This window comes from Harmonia axyridis, chromosome 5 (genome assembly GCF_914767665.1).
Source record: "Harmonia axyridis chromosome 5, icHarAxyr1.1, whole genome shotgun sequence".
In the NCBI taxonomy this organism is placed as follows: Eukaryota; Metazoa; Arthropoda; class Insecta; order Coleoptera; family Coccinellidae; genus Harmonia; species Harmonia axyridis.
The window spans coordinates 2,115,844-2,138,756 of record NC_059505.1 but is presented as its reverse complement, the minus strand read 5'-3'; the positions used below and the strand labels follow the sequence as shown (position 1 = coordinate 2,138,756).

Genomic DNA, 22,913 nt, shown 5'->3' with positions numbered 1-22,913 from the left:
TTCTAAATTATACTACTATTTATAATTCGTTACAATGTTTACATCGATAACATTATTTCATTCATAGATTCAATGTTACTTTTTCGAATCCTTTAGTGGCATAATCTGAAGGTTTCGTTTTATCAGACACCATAGGATATCTTGGATCCCCAGGTAAAACAGCTTCCCTTGAAGTTGTTACTTTCCATCCTCCTTTTTTTGTCCAATCGTGGCCGTTATATTTGAAATAGTAGGCTGTATAATATATTATGCCTAGTCCCAAAAGTGCTTTGCCAGCGAAATACCGAAGATGTAATGCTACACTAGGACCTACTTTGGGTTCTAGGTATTTTTGCACTTGATTTAATGGATATTTGTAGAATCTCCTTATAGGGTTATTGTATTCTGCGTATAACTCGGGCACTACCCGAGGTTCATTAGGTGATAAGATTTGGGCTTTAAGGAATTTGGCTCGAAATGCTCTCTCTTCATCAGTCATTCCAACTAATCTTTCACGTTCCCTGACAAGGCGACCTTGAATGGTCATTGGCTTTACGCCTCCTGTTGAAGAAGCTTTCACCATTTTTCCGAAATATATGGAAACTTTGGAAAACCAAAAGTAAAATAATTATATAATTGTCTCGTCTCTGATTCAAAGAGACAATATTGACATTTTGTTAACCTTATTATTTTCAGCAAGTGTCACAGAGATCTCTTGATCACAGAGTTGTGATCATTCTGCTTTTTGGTAGATTTCCTCAACCGATTTGTTTACGATTGATGAAATGATGATTGATCAATTTGGAGAACGAGCTCTACAAAAGAAAATATCATTATATTATTATAGGTAGATATGAATACTCGATTTTGATTATGGAAGAAGGATGGTTCTGTATTGCCACCTGCAATCTACGTGTTTAACACTTCTAGTTGGATTAGGAAACAAAATTCCTCATACCGAGCCTGCATAATAATAATCTAATTTCGCGAGTATAATTCGACGGTGGCGTCATCTGGTTTGAGAATCATTTCGCGAACTATATAAAATGGTACAACTACACTTTGCATGTAAATTCCCTTTAAATTAATTTTTTACGAAGATTTTTACTGAAGTTGATTTTAATCTGAAATCTATGCCATAGGCATGGATTTAAAAATATACTGGAATTATGCACAGGAAGGATTTGATAGTGTCTAAAATGTCTAGTGAGCTTTCTGACTCTTGAAAGATTATGAGGTGAAACTGGCGATTTTTGAAGGGACCAGGCTTCTTTGATAGAAGCCACCTATACGGAAGAAAAGAGAAGTAGTGACAATTGATCTAATCAGTGGACGTATCAGTATTTTCAGAGATCTGAATCGTGACAATCATAAAAAAAAATATTAAATTGACCTCCCAGTTACTGACATTTAACAAATTTTGGCTCACAAACTATCTGCTTCTTCAATCTATGGAGAGTAATTAATTCAGAGTACTAAGACTGAGCAAATGTCGTTTATATACAGATGTTTCTGGTACAGCCCACGAATTCTTGACGAAAACTTTGCCCTGAGGAAGATTGCTGCAGAGACCAATAAGTATTTTGAGTGGAATACAATGAGGTGGATTACTTTGCTATTAATGCAAGCATTTACCCCATTTTGGAGGGTGTGAGAGGGCGTAATGGCTCTTCTCCGACGCAGGTGTCGATATTTTAATGCATCCATCGAATGTTATTTTCCGTTGAATTTCAACTACTTTGTGAGGTTTTTTAAGGGAGAGAGATAGGTTGAACGCTTCGAAACCATTTTGCTCTCCAATCTAGGCGCTTTTTTATCGCTTTTCAATGAACGCTTCCATTTGCATCGCAACAACTTTTTTTTTATTTGTTTTTAATCTTTGTTGAACGCATCGGTAGTTTCGATCCTGCTTTTTGTCAGTTAGGTACATTATAATTTGAAAAATTGTTATAGGAAGCTTCAAAATATATCTGACATTTTTGGGTGATGATATCAACTGGAATATTTTCTCGATGGAAATTAATACAGGGTGATTCTGGAGGAGACCGTCAGATTTTGGGGGAAGTTTACACTAGTCAAGGCAGATGATTTGACTTTCAGTCTTTGGTATGTGTCATTCAATTTTGATGAAATTTTCAGTGTAGGATAATATGAATGAGTACACTGTACATTGCGTTCTCCAAACTTCTGTATCCGTTTCAGATGAGTCATTATTTAGGTGTTTAAGTTTTTTTGCTCTTCTTGTTTTCTGAGATTTAAAAAAAAAGAACAATATGGAAATTTCGCACCTGAGCAGTGAGCATATTCTGAACTAGGTAGTAAAGATTTATCGTTCAAGGAAGCAAAGCTGTTCCTAATTTCTAAAATAGTTCATTCAAATTCGAAATTCATATTAAATTGCTTATTTTCTAGAAATCATTTAATGCAGAAAATGACCTCATTATGTATTAGGCGTACAACTTTGTTTCCGACGTTTTGCAGTAGATGACTGTAGCGGTAAGTGGTAGTCGAAATAAATAAATGGTAGATGTCCTACAATAAGATTTGTGTCTGCATCATGAAGTTATTCTCGATTAAACAAGTCAGCTAACGAGCCAAATTCTCGTCATTTACGGGAGGTTTTATTTTTCTGCTTTAATATGGGAAAATCTGAGGCTGAGGCTCATCGAATGCTCGTGATTGTGACGTCGACGACCAGAATGGCGGTGGAAAAGACAAGGTTATCGAAGATGCAGAATTGGAGTCATTACTTGCTGAAGACTCGTGTCAAACGCAACAAGAATTGGCAGGTTTATTGGGAGTGACGCAACAAGCCAATTCAAAACGCCTGAAAGTCATGGAAATGATTCAGAAACAAGGAAATTGGGTACCTTACGAGTTGAAGCTAAGAGAGGTTAACGGCGTTTGTTTGTTAGGGAACAGCTGCTTGCAAGGCAAAGACAGAAGGGATTTCATTATTACATTGTGACTGGTGCCGAAAAATGGCTTCATTACGATAATACCAAGCGCAGAATCACTCTGCATATATTTTGCACGTGCAGGAATCACTTTTCTTTTTAGTGGACTTTAATCAGCTGTATGAACCATAAATGAATATTCGATTTGGTTTATATATTAGATAAAGTTTCTTCATAAAGCCATTTGTTGAAAAAAAGTCTCATTTTCAAATAAGTAAGGTCCAATCACACCCCCAGCCCAAAACAGTGATATATTGAGGACGCGGAGGCTTTTCAACAATCATTTTTGGATTTTCCAAGCCCCAATTGCAACATTTTTGCTTAGGCAGCCTCTGACTTGTGAGGTGCAAATGGACCTCATCACTGAAGATGAAAATCTGAATCATTTTGATGCCTTTCAAGGACCCAATCAGTGAATAAAACATTGCATAATCGATCGGCTTGAGTTCTTGTGTTAACATAATTTTAGAAGCCTTAAGACCTAAATCTTCAAGCAAAATATGGTTTAATGTCGCAAAATACAAAATCACTTTTTCCTAACCTAATATCTTTCCCAAACTAATCCAACTGTTACTTATTGCAAGTAGTAAACCGAAAGGTCCAAACTATAACAACATCAACTCGATTACGTTGGATATAATTCACTTTTATCCAGTTCCACTCAGATTTACAAAAGAATAAGACCCTCGATCATAAACGAGGGACTCGGTTATTACTGGAATTTATTCTTTTTCTCGATTTTTCACCGCTTTTCCTTCGAATCAGTCGTCAGCCGAGAACATGTCCGGCATTAAAATATGAAACTTTGTCTTTAATGCCCTGTAATCACCATAAAAAAGACCGTTAGTATATAGCGAATACTCAGTTTTACGAGGGGGTCGAAAAGGCTCACCTTACCCTCGAATTACTGTCCATTGCCTTTGGAAGGCACTAAAAATGGAATGGCTGTAATTTCCCACATAAAAAGACGTTTTCTCGGATCCTTAATCTGGGATAGCATTGACGAAATCTTCAAAGGAATATCTGATGACGAAAAACGAGAATGAGGGTAGCTGGATCCCACTGGGAAGAATGGGTAATATTTTTCATGGGGATTACCATGATTGTTCCAATTCGGGAACGACGGGAAACACTCGACTTAGGGAAGACTTGATGAATATTTGAGGGATTGTCATTTTTCCGCTATACTCTTATCTAGGCAGTAGGTATCTCAGAATGGGTTTGAAATTAGCATTGCTTTGTAAATTTACATCAGATTATATTAGGCCAATTGAGAAGTCCCCGGTCTGATGCACAGATGGCGGTGCTAGTATTGAATCCATATGATTTTTAGTTAGTACCAACCTTCAAACGATATGTGTCAAAATTTGACAGCAGTCCGACCATTAGTTTGTGAAATATTGCGTTGTGAGTGTAGCTACTTTTGTTATTTGAGAAAAAGATAGAAAAAATGAATTTCGGGTGCTGATTAAAAATTGCTTTTTGAAACCGAAAAAATATAGTTGAAGCAAAATCTTGACTTGATGAAAAATATCCGGGGTCTGCACCAGGAAAATCAATCATCATTAATTGGTATGCTGAGTTTAAACGTGGTGAAATGAGCACCGAAGACGGTGAACACAGTGGACGCCCAAAAGAGGCTGTCACCGACGAAAAATTAAAAAAGTTCACAAAATAATTTGAATGACCGTGAAGTGAAGTTGATTGAGATAGCAGACATTGTGAAGATATCATCTGAACGTGTACATTATATCATTCACGAATATTTGTACATGGGAAAGCTGTGTGCAAAATGGGAGCCGCGCAAGCTCACAATCGATCAAAAGCAACAACGTGTTAATGATTCTGAGCAGTGTTTGAAGCTGTTTAAGTGCAATAAACCTGAATTTTTGCGTCGATATGTGACGATGGATGAAACATGGCTCCATCATTTTATTCCGAAGCCCAATCGACAGTCAGCTGAGTGGACTGCACACGATGAACCGAATCCAAAGCAAGAAAAAACCCAATAGTCAGCTGACAAGGTTATGGCATCAGTATTCTGGGATGCGCAAAGTATAATATTCTCCCCCTCGATCCCCCCTGGGACCGCGCTTGCACAATCGAGCTAGCCGATTGAGTGTGCGAGCCATAGACGTGGAGAATCCTGATTTGATTGTTGAATGCTTTATAAGGAATACTTTTTTCATAACTTTACAATAGCTAAATCATTGAACTGAACAAAACATTGACCCTTTTGAAATACGAAATAATTTTCATTAATAAATCACATTGTAAACTATGTATTTTTGAGCATGAATTGATCATTTCGAAATTAATCGAATTATGTTACGCTACTGCTATAGTGTCCCGTCAGACCAGGAGTGACGAATGTGGACATCAAAACAAATGCATCAGTAACAAGGCGATTTCCGTTCTCTTAGTAATGTTCTAAGCAGTAGACGGTCAGCCAGACTTACAAAATTGAATCTTAACCAAATTCGATAATTAGAAACATTTGGCCAGAATGATATTCCGCTGTTTCCATGGAACAAGCTCGCAAAAACAATCCAACAATTCATAATCAAATTTCAGGTAGCAAAATTCAATCAAACTCTCATCATTGTTCATTATTAGAAGAGATTCCAGTGTCTCACCATTGAAATGAAAGATCAGTTCGCTTGTCCGTATCTTCTAATGGAATTGGGTCAGTGATTTTTCTTATCAGATTTCCTGAGTTTTATGTGTATTGAATGGGTTAATCAGCGAGTTAACTGCTGGACAATCGGCTGGAAGACAAGGGAGGATGGGCTTCTCCCTGTGGGCAACTGATAAATGAGGTTAATTCAACTCGGGGAACAGTTCCACAGCAGACAGTATTCCTATGTCATGAAATCGTATTTCAGCTCGAATTGAAGCCCAGTTGTTGGTGGAATATCAGAAGGAGGGTACGTTTTTCTGTGATAACTATACAGGGTGTATTAAAGGAGCGATTTTTGGACCACTTTTGGCAAAAAATTGACGTACAGAGTAGTAAAATTTCGGACGTTAAGAGAAATTTATTTGTTCCGCTAATTGAATATTTGTAAAATTTTCCAATTGGATCTCAATGTACGATCTTTCAGAGAAGTTACCGAATTTCCACTATTGAACCCCCATATTTTTTTGATACGGATCTGATTTTTGCAATTAGTTTGAAAATCTATCGAAGGACCTAATGGAGTGAATTGTGCGTTCCAAATATCAATCAAATATACTGGCTGGTCAAAATAAATTGAAAATATTGGTAAATTCTCAAACCACAATTGTTTTATATATTTGATTATAGCACATAAAAAGTAATAAACACGTATGAATTATTCGGGTCTATTCTGAATATTCCAAATACAATGTTTGGCGAGAAGTACTTAACCCGAGCAAATTTTCCAGGGAGTTGCTTTGTTTCATCCTGAGATCACTCTTAGGTGGTCACCTACCCAAGTCATGATCGCTCCCGGCGCACCTTGTCTTCAGAATTCTAACGTGAGCTTTCAATTTCAGCGTGTAATGGGTAACTTTGCTGGACTAGCAAAGAGCCACTATAAATTTATACATCATATAGTGAACAATTCCTTAAGTTTGGACAGAGAACGTTATTTTTTCCCTGAAGTGAAATAAGTTCTGACTTGATTAACTTTCAATATTAAACGAAATGCAACAGTTACTTACGATTTGATCACGAAGAAAAATCAAAGGAATTTACTCAGAAGTGAATGATAAAACAAAAATAATTCGGTCGGCAATAATGAAACTGGAAGAACCGAAAATATCAACTTTTTTGAGATAGAAACATGAATTGAATCATTATAAATCATAACAAAATGAAAATGAAGTTTCTTATTATTGAGAGACCTCCAGGATTTGTTTGATTTCATAATTTTCCATACAGGATCTAAGACACACGAGGCATCTTATAGATTTTATAACCTATTGTGGGTTTTTGTAACTGTAAGAGCATCTCTGGGAAATTGTCTTTCAATAGGAGCTGAAGATGCTGGCGTTGATGAAAATCCTTGGTCATTTTGGCCAAGTTTGGAAAGATATTTCTGAAACTACCAAAATCTACCAATAGATTTCATAGAACTGTGAGAAAACTGCTATAAAGTCACACTTGCGAATGCTTCAGTCTCTCGGCGCTCAAAGAATCCCCTTATTTTGTCTAAGCGCGCACGAGATTGCAGAAAAATATGCCGTGCGACGCGTGAATATCAAGCTCAAGTATTATCAAGTAGCTTGAAATCAAATCAAGCAATAAATATCTAAAATCAAGTCAAGTCAAACTCAAATATGTAATTTTCCACGAGCTTGATTTTCAAGTCGAGTAGTTCGTTAGAATGTAGAGCTACTTGGCTTGATGAATCCCTAGAAGTGATTACGATAGGCTCCCGAAATTTTGTTTTGGTGCCACGTGAAATATGAGGTATATTCCAATCCTTAACAATCGATTCAAGACCTTAAAGATGGAATTCGAGAAGTTATCGAGGACATACAGCCTCAAATGTGCAAATTGATCAAGGAAAATTTTATGGAAAGAATATGGTGTTGCAATCTAGCTATGACAGCCATTTGGCTGATATCGTTTTCCATCGTGAATGGCAACTTCCTCTTTCCAAAGAAATGAACATCCATTGATTTGTCTTATAATATAAATTTTTTTTGATATCAGAATGAAATTTCTCATCAAAATCAAAAATGTCTATCTTCGAACCCAAAAAAAAGTGGGTATTTGCCGATACAACAGCGTTTATGAATAACTCTACGCATTCCGGCCGGAAGCTTATGAGTTTTTTTCCATCCTTCCCATGTACGAAACTGGCTTGAAAAATCCAGTCCTGAAACGGACCACATTCTAATATCCTCCAAAGGGAAGCCACAGCTTCCTCATATTCTCTCGAATGAAAGGCATGAAAACAAAAAAAAGATACACGGAATATTCACAATTGTTTCATCCCATTCTGTAGTGAAACGAAGTTTCAGACCCGTCCCCCCAAACTTTTAAATTAAAATGTTCGCCAAAGCGTTCAAATTGCTCGAAGGTTTCGGATTGGATAATTTTGGGAACAGTGTAACGGTTATATTTTACACCATTTGAGATTTCGGTTGTTACTGCGCCCTCTGGAAGTTGATTGTGAATTCAACTCGGAATATTCCGTATTAAGTTAAATTTCAATTTATTATGGAACACTTATTTCCGGATAAATGAGGTCGAATATCATTACCGTTGGGAAATATTTTATAGTTTCTGGATTTCTTGTTTGTTTTCTTCTGTGTGGGAAGTTTCGTTTGACAACTGGTAGATTCTGTGGTTATGGATTGTCAAAATGGAGGTTATCGGCGATTTGAGATAGTTTTTTGAGAGAGAGTTTTTTTGGAAAGAAAATTTGCCTGATTGAAGAATATATGATCTAGAATCATCCTTATTATAGGCGATTATTTCTTCAGTTTGGATAATTCCCTGTTTGGTTTATGGTATTGTGAATATTTCTGGGAAATACGTTTTATACGTGATTATAACATTTTCTTCCACAAGGCCCATCTCTGGTATTGAATTTTACTCTGAAGATCTGAGAGGTATGATATAATTCCTATATCTTGTGTCATTATCTGAGATTTCTATTTTATTAGGATTCGCTTCCCGCCGATAAGTTCGAACACCTGTTGAACTTACACGAAGAATATCAAGAAGATCCTTTTCCCTCGAACAACAACTGAGAGGTATAAATTCCGTTTCATTTTGTGAACAATATCTTATTGTCTTTTATTAGGGTCCTAGTGCCTGGGTTGAGTCTAAGAATCCTAGTGCCTGGATAATTGTTTGGAATCCTAGTGCCTGGGTATTTTGGAGAATCCTAGTGTCTGGTAAGAGTCTGGTTGGATTTGAAGAGTCCTAGTGACTGATTACGTTCAAGAGTTCTGGAGTCTGGTATATAGTACGGTTGGAGTTTATGGTACTTATTTTCTGGTAGATGGTGATAAATTTCTGGTGCAGTTCTGTTACATGGTACATTCTGATGTATGGTACAGTTCAAGTGAATGGTATATTTCTGGCATATGGTGTAGCTCGAGTAGATGGCATTCTACGTATAGAGATCTCACCGTTAGATTTGCTGTCAACCTTCAATATTGACTTTGTATCAGGTAACCGGTGCTTGCACTGGGTATTGTATTGAGATTTAGTTTTAGAAGTAACGATTTAGTGTACTGATGGTAAATCAGTCATTGGAATAGGAGTTAACGGTTATATTATTAATTTTCTGTCCATTGACAGTTATATTTAAATATATTGAATAAAGGTTGTTTGTTGCTTATTATATACTGTTGAAATTGTAAACAGTTTGCGGTGAGGTGCACTTCACTAACTGGCCATTTATTTTAACAACTATAATACTTGTCTATCCCTTCAGGATTTGTGACTGGAATTTATTATTACTTTATTCAACCGGCTATTTTATACCAGCCAGTTATTACAACCACTGTATTTGTATATTCCTTCAGGATCTGTGGTTGAAGTTAATCTTTTTGTTTGATTTGGTTATTTGTCTGGTTTATTATCTTGTATAGTTGGAGTTTGTCGAACTCTGTTTATTTTTCAGTTTCGGTACTGAAGTTTGAGGTTAAGCCTAAGCCGAGTGTAGGCTGATATAAGGATTCTGTTTACAGGATTAGTTTAGGCATTATAGGTTGTAGGAAGCCCTTCTGGCATTTGTTGTTATAATTTATAGGAAGCCCTTCTGGCATTTATTTAGTGTTAGGTTAAGTTTTTGGGAAGCTCTTCTAGCTTTTGGTAACTAAGAGATTTCTTTTTCATTATTTTTTTTTATTATCAACCACTGCATAAATTTTAATTTTATTAAACGTTTGACTTGAGTGATTTGTTTTACTGCTACTCTGGTAGAGGAGTACGCAATTTATTCTTAAGACAGGCATATCTCTACCTGGCGCCCATTATAACCTTCCATCTAATTTTGAAGAACTCACTCCCATCTTCACTGAGTGTAGTCGCGAGCCGAATTTAGCCTTGTGACCGGCTTACTCAAGGTCGACACGTCACAAATTGGCGCCCAACGTGGGGCCTAAGAGTCTATTCTATCTGACTTGCAGTGGTTGATCGGTCTTGTCGTTATTATTGATATTTTTCGTATTCCGTTAGTTTTCAAATCTACCTTGTTATCAATTTTTTCTGTAGTGTCGATTTCCGTTGTATTTATTGGCGCTGTCAATATTTTGTATTTTGAGGTTAGGTAAGATTGTGTTTTTAGTATTTTGTTAAGTATGGAGGGTCGAATGGACGTGAATCGTCTTGATAAAGATGAATTGAGTTATGAATTAGCTATTAGAGGTGTAGGTGACGTGAATACGGTTGCTGAGATGAGAAAGAGTCTTAGAGGTTATTTGAGGTTAGAAAAATCGGGAATTAAAACCAAGTATCCACCATATCCATATCGGTTCGAAGATGACTCAAAGGCGATAGAAAGCTCAATTGCATTCTTTGAAAGAGAATTATTAGAATTTTCGGGTGATGAGAAAAGTCCATCTTTTCTCAAGACATCTACACGCTTGGTACATTTATTTAAGCGAGCGGAAAGATCTCAAGCGCTCTCAGAAGAAGAACAGGTTCTCCGGTCAGGATATTTAGCTAAAATAATTGGATTAAAGGCGGAATTAGGTTCGCGAGCTAGGAAATTTCGGAGATTGTCGCTGCAAACTCAGTCACCTCTTGAGTTGAGCATGCTGATGGATAAAGCTGGTATATCTGATTCATCGTCGGAATCTGAGTCGGATGACGTCACAGTTAGTGATGTAGTTCACCGGACCACTAATACAGCTTCAGCTCCCCAATGTAAGGTACCTTCAGTATCTGTGGCCAAATGGAATATTACCAAATTCAGTGGAGATAATTCTAAATGCTCCCTGAGTTCTTTCCTTGAAAATGTTGAGGAATTATGTATTTCCCGGAACGTTACAGAGGAGCAGTTGTTTTTGTCTGCCAGCGATCTATTTGTGGGTAAGGCTCTTATCTGGTTCCGATCTGTCCGGTCCACCTTGTCAACGTGGTCTCAGCTGGTTGATGAACTGAGAAAACAGTTTCTCCCTCCCAATTATAACGAGAAACTTTTCGATGAGATTAAACGCCGAACACAGGGCCCTGATGAAAGCATCGGTTTGTATCTGGCAATGATGGACACTATGTTCAAGCGTCTTACTGTACCTGTCAATGAGGATGCTCGACTGAGAATCCTTCTTCGTAATATCTCACCCTTTTACCAGAGTCAGTTAGGTTTGACTAACATAACCTCGATTTCTCAACTGTTGGATATCGGAAGACAACTCGAGGCTCGCAAGGAATCCATCGAATCCTTCGTACCTCCTCCACGAAATAGGAGCTCTTTGATGGAACCTGATCTAGCATACGTATATGCAGAACAACCTTCTGCCTCTTCTGTTGATGTGAGTACTTCTGCTGATGTAAGTACCTCTCCGGCTGAGGTAAGTGCAGTATTGACTTGCTGGAATTGTAAGCAACCTGGTCATGCTGCTAAGGATTGTAAGATGACCAAAAATAAATACTGTTTCCGGTGTGGTCGTCCAGGTTCCACTGTTCGGACCTGTCCTAAGTGTAAGCCGTCGGAAAACTGAGGGGGAAGACCTCTAATGGCAGTATGTGTGCCTTCCCTCATTTCTCTGCCCGTGATCGTTTACCTTCACACCAGAAAGCTATGTTGGATTATGTGTTGGCGCATGCGCAGAATGATGAACGTCCATATTTATCGGTTTCTGTTTTTGATATTAATTTGTTAGGTCTTTTGGATTCTGGTGCTTCATGCACGATTATAGGAGGCCCTGGATGGGCGATGTTGAAGAATTCAAATTTAAGTATTAATGTCGATAATGTTGTTTCTTGTAGAGTCGCTAATGGACAAAGTTGTTCGAGTATCGGTTCGGTGGATCTACCAATTAAGCTTGAGAATAAGGTTAAGATGATTTCAGCCTTAGTAGTTCCTGAGTTGCCGCACTCTTTAATCCTAGGCATTGATTTTTGGAGGAAGTTTGGTGTCGTACCGGATCTTCGTTGTGGGAAATGGGTATTTCAACGAGATGCTGATGTCTCTGTGGATGCGATTGCATCAGAGGAACACCTTACCCCTGAGCAATCTAGGATTTTGAATGAGGTTGTGCAGGAAGCTTTTCAGAAAATGGGTGATGAGTTAGGGTGTACTAAACTGGTGGAACATGAGATTAAAACCTCGTGTCGTCCCATTAAGCAGAGGTATTATCCTGTGAGTCCGGTAATGCAGGGTCATATTGATGCAGAGTTGGACAACTTACTGGAGCAGGGCATTGTTGAACCTTCGACCAGCCCCTGGTCATCCCCGATTCTTCTTGTTAAAAAGAAGGATGGCTCGTACCGATTCTGCGTTGATTACAGGAAATTGAATGCCGTCACAGAAAAAGATGCGTATCCTCTCCCCTATATTAATTCCACCTTGGATCGGCTCCGCAACGCCAAGTTCTTGTCCTCTATGGACATTAAGTCGGCTTATTTTCAAGTGCCCTTAGAAGCATCCTCTCGCCCTCTGACTGCTTTCACAGTACCCAATAGAGGTCTGTTTCAATTCCTCCGTCTGCCTATGGGACTGTCTAATAGTCCGGCTACCTTCCAGCGTTTGGTCGATAGAGTTCTTGGTCCGGATCTTGAACCATATGTTTTTGTCTATTTAGATGACATAATCATCATTACTGATACCTTCGAAAAGCATGTAGAGGTATTGAAGGAAGTCTTTAAACGACTCAAAGCGGCTAACTTAACGGTTTCAAAGAAAAAGTGCCATTTTTGTCGACCGGAACTCTTGTATTTAGGGTATGTAGTGGACTCAAAAGGTCTAAGAATGGATCCAGCGAAGGTTCAGGCTATTTTGAACATACCAGTCCCCACTTGTGTTTCGGAGGTTCGACGTATACTGGGTTTGGCTTCATGGTACCGGAGATTCGTACCAAACTTTGCGGATCTGACTGCTCCCTTGACGGAGCTACTCAAGAAAAATCGGTCCTTCAGATGGAGTTCCCAATGTGATGAGGCTTTGATTAAGTTGAAGGAATGTTTGATTAGTGCCCCTGTTTTGTCTTGCCCGGATTTTTCGAGGTCGTTCACCATTCAGTGTGATGCTTCCGGTTATGGGATTGGTGCTGTCTTGACTCAGCAACAAGAGGATGGAGAAAAGGTGATATGCTATCTTTCTAGGTCTTTAACCCGGTTAGAACGCAATTACACCACCACGGAACGTGAATGCCTTGCCGTTCTATGGGCGATTGAGAAACTGCGACCGTATATTGAAGGGTCACATTTCTCTGTTATCACCGATCACGCTAGTTTGCTCTGGCTGGATCGACTGAATTCACCTTCTGGAAGATTGGCCCGGTGGGCTATCAGACTCCAACAGTATGACTATACCATTGTCCACCGTAAAGGTAAAGATAACATCGTACCTGATACCTTATCTAGGGCGGTACCTGTCATCGATACTGTTTATACTCCTCAGAGTCATTCCTCGGATTTGTGGTATGAAAAACTTCTAGGAAAAGTGACTCATGCCCCTCACCGGTTCCCGTCCTGGCAAATTATTCAGGGTAAGCTTTTCAAGAATGTTACACCTCGAATTCCTGAATTAGCCTCTGATTCTGATTACTGGAGAGAAGTTGTTCCTCGTCCTCAAAGAAAATCTTTAATTAGGCAGGTCCATGAGTCTTTACTACATGTAGGAGTTTTCAAAACTTATAGTAAGTTGGCACAACGGTATTACTGGCCAAAGATGCGATATGACGTGGCTTCGTTTATTCGCTGCTGCAGAACCTGTCATGCCATCAAACCAAGCCAGGAGAAGCCTTCTGGCCTCATGCTCTCCAAACAGGTCTCAATTTCTCGACCATTCGAGCTTCTGTCTGCGGATTTGGTTGGTCCTTTACCTCGGTCTCGCTCCGGTAACCAGTATATTTTCGTCGTCGCGGATTGTTTCAGCAAGTTCCCACTTCTTTTCCCACTGCGTACGGCTACCGCGTCAGCCATTGTAAAAATACTGGATACACATGTCTTTCCTGTCTTTGGGTGTCCCAATTCCATCATTGTCGATAATGGCGTACAGTTCCGGTCTAAAGAATTCGTTAAATTTTTAGAATCTTATAATGTTAACATTCAGTATACCGCGCTATATCATCCTCAAGCTAATCCGGTCGAAAGAATTAATAGGGTTATAAAAACCATGTTGAGGTCCTACCTGTCAGAAGATCAGAGAGGTTGGGATAAACAGTTAAACCAGGTTGGGTTAGCTATTCGTTCCTCAAAGCACGAAGTCACCGGTTACTCTCCAAGTTTTATTGTTTTTGGAAGGGAAGTTTCGTGTAAGGGTGAAAATACCTGCCCTGATCAGATCAGTTTCGACAGGTCTGCCTTGACTAAGGACCGGGAAAAAGCCTTCACGAGAATATATGGTGACGTTAAGATTAAGTTAGCGAGAGCGTACGAGGCTAATAGTCGAACTTACAATCTTCGACGTCGGGATGTCCAATACACTGTTAACCAGTTGGTGTGGAGAAGAAATCAGGTACTTTCAGACGCCGCTAAATATTTTACAGCCAAGCTGGCACCGAAATATGTTGGACCTTTCTTGATTTCCGCGCGGGTATCCCCTTGGACTTATGAACTGCAGAGTGAGGACGGTAAATACCAGGGAGTTTGGCATATAAAGGACTTGAAAGCACATCCACCGGATCAATTGACTGATGAACACTTGTCTGACTAATTTTGGCTGTTTTTTGTTTTTGCTTGGGTTAAAGGATGGTTAACCCTTGCCTAAAGCATAAATTTACTAGGGTGGTCACTACCCCCATCTAGTGGCTGACATATGCTTAACATCTTTTGTATCGTCAGAACCACGATAGCAACATGCTATAATATCCATCTCCGTTTCAATTTGCTGAGATTGGACTTTTGAAGTTAATTCAAGTGTGACAATTCTGGTTTTGGTTTTGTCGGTATTGCAGTTTTTGCTGGTGTCGTTTCTTTAGGATTCATTGAAGTATTGTCGTTATTTGGTTTACCGTATTTGGCTTTTTGAAGTTACTGGCAGAAAAAAATTTGACCCTTCTGGTAAAATTTTTTTTTTTTTAAAGTAAGGGGGGATTTGTAACGGTTATATTTTACACCATTTGAGATTTCGGTTGTTACTGCGCCCTCTGGAAGTTGATTGTGAATTCAACTCGGAATATTCCGTATTAAGTTAAATTTCAATTTATTATGGAACACTTATTTCCGGATAAATGAGGTCGAATATCATTACCGTTGGGAAATATTTTATAGTTTCTGGATTTCTTGTTTGTTTTCTTCTGTGTGGGAAGTTTCGTTTGACAACTGGTAGATTCTGTGGTTATGGATTGTCAAAATGGAGGTTATCGGCGATTTGAGATAGTTTTTTGAGAGAGAGTTTTTTTGGAAAGAAAATTTGCCTGATTGAAGAATATATGATCTAGAATCATCCTTATTATAGGCGATTATTTCTTCAGTTTGGATAATTCCCTGTTTGGTTTATGGTATTGTGAATATTTCTGGGAAATACGTTTTATACGTGATTATAACATTTTCTTCCACAAGGCCCATCTCTAGTATTGAATTTTACTCTGAAGATCTGAGAGGTATGATATAATTCCTATATCTTGTGTCATTATCTGAGATTTCTATTTTATTAGGATTCGCTTCCCGCCGATAAGTTCGAACACCTGTTGAACTTACACGAAGAATATCAAGAAGATCCTTTTCCCTCGAACAACAACTGAGAGGTATAAATTCCGTTTCATTTTGTGAACAATATCTTATTGTCTTTTATTAGGGTCCTAGTGCCTGGGTTGAGTCTAAGAATCCTAGTGCCTGGATAATTGTTTGGAATCCTAGTGCCTGGGTATTTTGGAGAATCCTAGTGTCTGGTAAGAGTCTGGTTGGATTTGAAGAGTCCTAGTGACTGATTACGTTCAGGAGTTCTGGAGTCTGGTATATGGTATGGTTTGAGGTTATGGTACTTATTTTCTGGTAGATGGTGGTACATTTCTGGTGCAGTTCTGTTACATGGTACATTCTGATGTATGGTACAGTTCAAGTGAATGGTATATTTCTGGCATATGGTGTAGCTCGAGTAGATGGCATTCTACGTATAGAGATCTCACCGTTAGATTTGCTGTCAACCTTCAATATTGACTTTGTATCAGGTAACCGGTGCTTGCACTGGGTATTGTATTGAGATTTAGTTTTAGAAGTAACGATTTAGTGTACTGATGGTAAATCAGTCATTGGAATAGGAGTTAACGGTTATATTATTAATTTTCTGTCCATTGACAGTTATATTTAAATATATTGAATAAAGGTTGTTTGTTGCTTATTATATACTGTTGAAATTGTAAACAGTTTGCGGTGAGGTGCACTTCACTAACTGGCCATTTATTTTAACAACTATAATACTTGTCTATCCCTTCAGGATTTGTGACTGGAATTTATTATTACTTTATTCAACCGGCTATTTTATACCAGCCAGTTATTACAACCACTGTATTTGTATATTCCTTCAGGATCTGTGGTTGAAGTTAATCTTTTTGTTTGATTTGGTTATTTGTCTGGTTTATTATCTTGTATAGTTGGAGTTTGTCGAACTCTGTTTATTTTTCAGTTTCGGTACTGAAGTTTGAGGTTAAGCCTAAGCCGAGTGTAGGCTGATATAAGGATTCTGTTTACAGGATTAGTTTAGGCATTATAGGTTGTAGGAAGCCCTTCTGGCATTTGTTGTTATAATTTATAGGAAGCCCTTCTGGCATTTATTTAGTGTTAGGTTAAGTTTTTGGGAAGCTCTTCTAGCTTTTGGTAACTAAGAGATTTCTTTTTCATTATTTTTTTTTATTATCAACCACTGCATAAATTTTAATTTTATTAAACGTTTGACTTGAGTGATTTGTTTTACTGCTACTCTGGTAGAGGAGTACGCAATTTATTCTTAAGACAGGCATATCTCTACCTGGCGCCCATTATAACCTTCCATCTAATTTTGAAGAACTCACTCCCATCTTCACTGAGTGTAGTCGCGAGCCGAATTTAGCCTTGTGACCGGCTTACTCAAGGTCGACACGTCACAACAGAGAAAAAAAATTAATCCCTCGGAGAAATCTTTTTGAGAGGAAGCTTTATTAGCCTCGGGAAGATTTCGCAGATTGAGTGGGCCTTCATATTGGATTTTATTCAATTGGCAACTTCGTAGGGGTACTGAACTGATGATGATGAATCCTTCGGAAGTAGAGTGATTTTTTTTTTTTTTTGGGTTATAAGAAAGTTATGTAGCATTCGAAACTTTTCTTTCGTATGAATGAAGAGTTTCGATGAGAGAAATGAATATGTATCGGAGTTTGAAATTCAATATATTGGATTGAAAAATTCGAAACAAGCACTAACTTTTGAGCATTGAGATTGGATCTGTCACTGATGTCTCAAGGCCCATGCATTATCGAAATGCACGCTCGATCTAAAATATTGCTGCTGTAAGTGAAAATGTTAAAGAAGATTATCCAAATTTATCCATTCTTCGGCGCGCACAATATTTGGGCTTCTCTTACGGCCTGCTATGTCGTATTTTGCATTCCTTATAAGGTTCAGTTAACACTTAGAACATTAATAAGAGAAACGGAAATCGCCTTGTGACTGATGCATTTGTTTTGATGCCACCATTCGTCACTCCTTTTTTGACAGGACACTGTAGCAGTAGCATAACATAATTTGCTAAATTTCGAAATTATCAATTCATGCTCAAATGTGATTTATTCATAAAAATTCTCTATGTTTCAAAAGGTTCAATGTTTTTCTCAGTTTAATGATTTAGCTATTGTGAAGAAATAAAAAAGGATTCCTGATAAAGCATTCAACAATCAAATCAGAATTCTCCACGCCTCGCATACACAATCGGCTAGCACGATTGTGATTGGCGACACTAAACTTCCATCTCTCTTGTATTCTGGATCGAGCACAAATGTTTACTTTCCGTTTGGGTGCTTGAATATCAACGTTGGGATGACTATTTTCGCATCGAATATTCTTCAGCGACGAAGCACAATTTTCACAAATCAAATCACCGCGTCCCTGAAAACTCCAACAGCGCAACATAAACTGAAGCGTGCAAAATCGTTGCAAATTGTTTCTGGATGCACCGTATTTGCCAGATCTGGCCCCCAGTGACTTTTTCTTGTTCTTAGACCTCAAAAAAATTCTCGCTGGAAAGAAATTTAGCGCCAATGAAGAAGTAACCGCCAAGAGTTAGGCCTATTTTGAAGCGAAAGACTAATCGTATTACAAAAATGGTATCGAAAAGTTGGAAGATCGCTATAATCGCTGTATCGGCCTCGAAGGCAACTATGTTGAATAATAAAATCGAATTTTGCCAAAAAAATGTGTTTTACTATCGTAGACCGTGAACTTTTCAATTGGCCTGTTAATCATCCTTTTAAAACGATCAATTCCTCGTACTCTTTCCCCATATATTTTTCCTGAAAAGAACCAAAACATTGGGAAGCATTGGCTTATCAGAGGAAACCTAAAATCGATTTCTTGATGCAATCCAATATACATTCATCTAATGAAACTTCTGAAAGCTCTCGTCCTCTTAAATCTAATTCCATCAGGAAAACTCTACGAGCACCTAAATAATAAATTAGTCGCCCAAATCAATCTGCCTCCGAATGAAAGAATTACAGCTCCAGCACTCAATTCAATTCACTCAAAAAGTTATTACAGCGAAAGCTCTCTGGATACCGTTGGCCGATACAGACGAGAAAAATTCACTAAAATGAAGTAGTTTCTATGCAAATTGGGAGCAACATCATCAAGTGTTCCATGCCGCGGATGAGAGCTCTGAATAATATCAGAACTTTTGAATATTTCTCAAATTTATTCTATACAATCATAATGAACGTGAGGATAGGAAGGGTATGTTAACTTTTAATCCCGGTACAATTGGATTTCACTCACCTCGGTTTTCCTCACATTGTGGCTTTTTCGTATAATATTATGCTTATTAAAATAGTTCAGTCTGATTTAAATTTTAAAACGAAATTTTGTTTTGAGTGCTCGTTTTCTAAACACATCGCTTCATCATTTCGTTTCATTGTTTTTTAGAAAATGTTTTGGCCAGTTTCACTATCTGTATTGTAATCAATTGAAAAAATAATTTTTATAGCCTTGTTCTGCTGTTTTTGTGATTTAGGTAGTCATCAAAGTTGTTGGAAGTATCGCAGACACATGTCTAAACGTTGTTGAAGCATGTATCTTTTCAGCATTAAATAGCATAACCTACAGAACACAATTGGCATAAAACGTCAAAAAATAACACACAATGCTAACATTAAAACCATGTTAAATTGTATAATTCCTCAGAGTTATAAACATAGATAGAGGGAGCATATGTCATTTTCAGAAAGCAAATTTTGTCCCCAACAAACTATCAAATTTGACATGAAGCGCGCGGAAATGAAAACATATCAGTGATACGATAATTCACTCAATTCGCGAGTTTCTCCACAAAGAACGCACTTCTTATGTCCCATAGTGAATCAACGTAACATATTAACTCAAAATATATTGAAATGAATAACTAAATATATCAGAAACTCAGAAAACAAAGATCAAGCGCGCCAAACTACGGAAACAACTGATGACACTAGGAGAGCAAAAGTTGCCAAACCTTGGATTTCAGCAGGTAGATACAGAAAATAAATAATATTCTGCTTATTATAAATTCGACAATTGGAAAATATCGGATTCCAAATATTCAAATTTGCATATTTAATCGGAAATCACTCAAATAAATATATTTCATTCGATATAATATACATTCATAACGATATAGTAAACTTGTGGATTTGAAAATGTATCACAATCCGACAACATAATCTAACCATGTTGGGGACATGTAAAAATCGCGTATATTCCCTCTATTTATGTTCATTACTCTATGTATAATTCCTATTGGAATGTTATGAGCAATAGAAAAAATTAGAATTGTTAGTATTCTAGAGGAGCCGAAAGCACCAATCTAACTGCGCCAATGGCCATCCTCATTGACTCGTGGTATAATCCATACGATTACAATTCAAGAGAATATCAAAATTGATTCTTGTTGGCAGTGTTCCGATCTCAACTTCCTGAAAGTCCCATTTCATTTCTCTTAGAGCAAAACACATTATTTGAAAGATCTTCATGCGGAATCTCGGTTGTAAGGATTCAATCTGAACATTCTAAAGACGTTGTTCGAGTTGCAAACTGTAAACGACAAACAAACGCTCGTTTCATGCATAAATGTAACTTCAAAGCAGCGAAAGACTACTCCCACAAGTCCCGGGACTTTATCAATAGTGTTCAAGTTTTCGAAGTGCCTAGTTAATCTGTACTTAAACTTAAACTTAAACTTTGGAAAAATCCATTTTGCTGCATTATTCATGAAAAACTTAGTGCAGATGTTGTATAGCGGTTGAAATATCGAATTAAATAAAACGAGAACGTACCTACTTTGAAATACATCACTAATTTATGTTCTGGGGAGTTATATTTTACATTCTCCATACTAGACGGTTGACGCCAAATGAAAACTTTTTATACGAATTTCGAGATGAACGTTTCAAGATCTAACATGATTTTGCACAATTAATTTTTGTTTCTGAAAATAAACGTACTCAAATAAATCACACTTTCAATTAGGATATCGATTAAGTTTTCATTTCAATATTATGTTTGGACCTTGTCATTATGAGTAATTCAAATTTCCTACGCATGATCAAAGTCGGTCCTAGCCTTAAATTTTGGGGGTCGCCCTTATGGGTTTTTTGATGGGACCATTTCGTACATTGTCTGCTTGAAACGCATATTAAGTTTTTTTTAAGTGTTAGGTGGTTCCATTTGGAGGGGGGGTGGTTTTTGACACCCTTGACTCCCCCCCCCCTGGGACCAGGCTTGAATTTGTTTAAGGACTTAAGTCTATAACTTTAAAAGTTTTGTTAACACAAGAACCGAATCTAGTCTACCTATATTACTAGCAACGTCGTATCTTTCCTGATTGGGTCCTTGAAATTTATTAAAATGATTTTCATGAAAAAAATCATCTTCAGTGATGAGGCTAATTTTCACCTTGAAGGCTACGGTATTAATCAGAATTGTCGCATTTGGGACTCGGAAAATACAAGAATTGGTATTAAAAAGCCTCTTCATCCTCAACGTGTCACTTGTACAGTTTTTAGGTTGGTGTTGTGATTGAATCTTACTCATTCGAAAATGAGGCTGGTACAACTGTCATAGTGAATGGATTGCTATGATTGATGATTTTTATTCCCGGAATTGAAAGATATTGAAATAGATGACATTTAGTTTAATCAAAACGGTGCTACGTTCCACATAAGCAACGAAATAATCTCAATTTTGCAAGATAAGGCCAATACCAATGCTCTACAATCTATTCAAGACCCTAAAGATGGAATTCGTGAAGTTATCGAGGACATACGCAAATCTTCGAATTGGTGATGGAAAATTCCATGAAAAGGATATAGTGCTGCAACCGTAGCCCCGGAAGCCATTTGGCTGATATCATTTGCCACCATTAATGACATAGGTACCTTCCTTTTCACAATGAAATAAACATCCTTGGATTTCTCTAAAAATATTCTCGTTTTTTTTTAATATCAAAATGAATCCCCTTATTGGAAAACCCTTTATTCAAGTTTGCACCAAACCCAATTTAAACAGAAAGCTGCGAATGCCTATAGATATGCGTTTTCCTAACCCTCAGCATAATATTTTATCTGTTACGCTTGAACAAACGAAAGCCCTCTGTGATAGATATCAAGTAATGCAATTTTATTCTAATTTTATATATTTCATTTGAATTTATATATCTCATTTACACTGTGAAGATTATGAGACTAATTCAATAAGCAAAATTAGATTTCTTTGAATATATTAACAGTGTCCTGACAACATTCAGAAAGGGGGACAACTCTCTGGCAACTTTTAGGAGGCAATCATTTTTATGGATGAAGAATGCAATTATAATATAATAATATAATAAATTATAATTAATAATAATAATAATAAATTGGAGGTTATCTCTTCAAATTTCATTACTATTACGTCAGGTGGATTGCAATTTCATCATTTTAGGGTGGTAACCTGGCTACAATAGGCTTTCAGCATCTTATTCCATAAACAAGATTCAATGTGAAATTATTCACGACCATCTTATCATTTTAATTTGATTTCACTTCCTGGAGAAAATATACTTACTGACAAAGGAACGGTAACTCCCAGAGGGAGCTGTTAAATTTAATTTTTTTTTGGTAAAACATAGATAGTATAGCAAGGAATAAATTATTGAAATTCTGAAATTCAAAGTCCGTGGGGGCTGGGGTAAATGTCCAAGCCTTTTACCCATGATGTCTCAAACATGCTCTATGGGCGAAACATCGGGGGATCTGGGTGGCCATGACAAAATATACACATGGGTGGCTTCGAAAAAGTTTGAACTGACTCTGGCAATATGAGGTTGGGCATTATTTCGCTGAAATATTGGATTCTCGAGCCGGTTAAGGTAAGGGAGAACATATGGCTCCACTACTTCTTAAAGGCAACGCAGCGCTGTCATGTTACCTCGAATGAAGACTAAAGGTGACCTACTTGTATGTGCAATAGCACCCCATACCATAACGCCTACTCTCCGGTGTACATGATGCTCAACATCAAACTGAGGTTCATGTCTTGCTCCCCGACGTCGTCTAACCCTTCTTCGGCCATTATGTGCACCCAAGGAGAATCGAGATTCATCAGAAAAGACGACCTGATGCCATTCCACATTCCAATGTTGTCGTTCTCTGCACCACTCTAATCGTTGCCGGCGATGC

At 37.7% G+C, this 22,913-nt stretch overlaps 1 protein-coding gene across 1 annotated transcript; it reads right to left on the bottom strand.

Annotated features, from left to right (window-relative positions):
• LOC123679695 lies at positions 1–669 on the bottom strand. The gene has a single exon (XM_045617109.1). The coding sequence runs from the start codon at positions 560–562 to the stop codon at positions 62–64; it is 501 nt and encodes a 166-aa protein (XP_045473065.1). The 5' UTR covers positions 563–669; the 3' UTR covers positions 1–61.
• Positions 670–22,913: the final 22,244 nt, after the last annotated feature.

Excerpts from the sequence above, each read along its gene's own strand:
- LOC123679695 (XM_045617109.1), bottom strand. The coding sequence starts at position 562 with ATGGTGAAAGCTTCTTCAACAGGAGGCGTAAAGCCAATGACCATTCAA.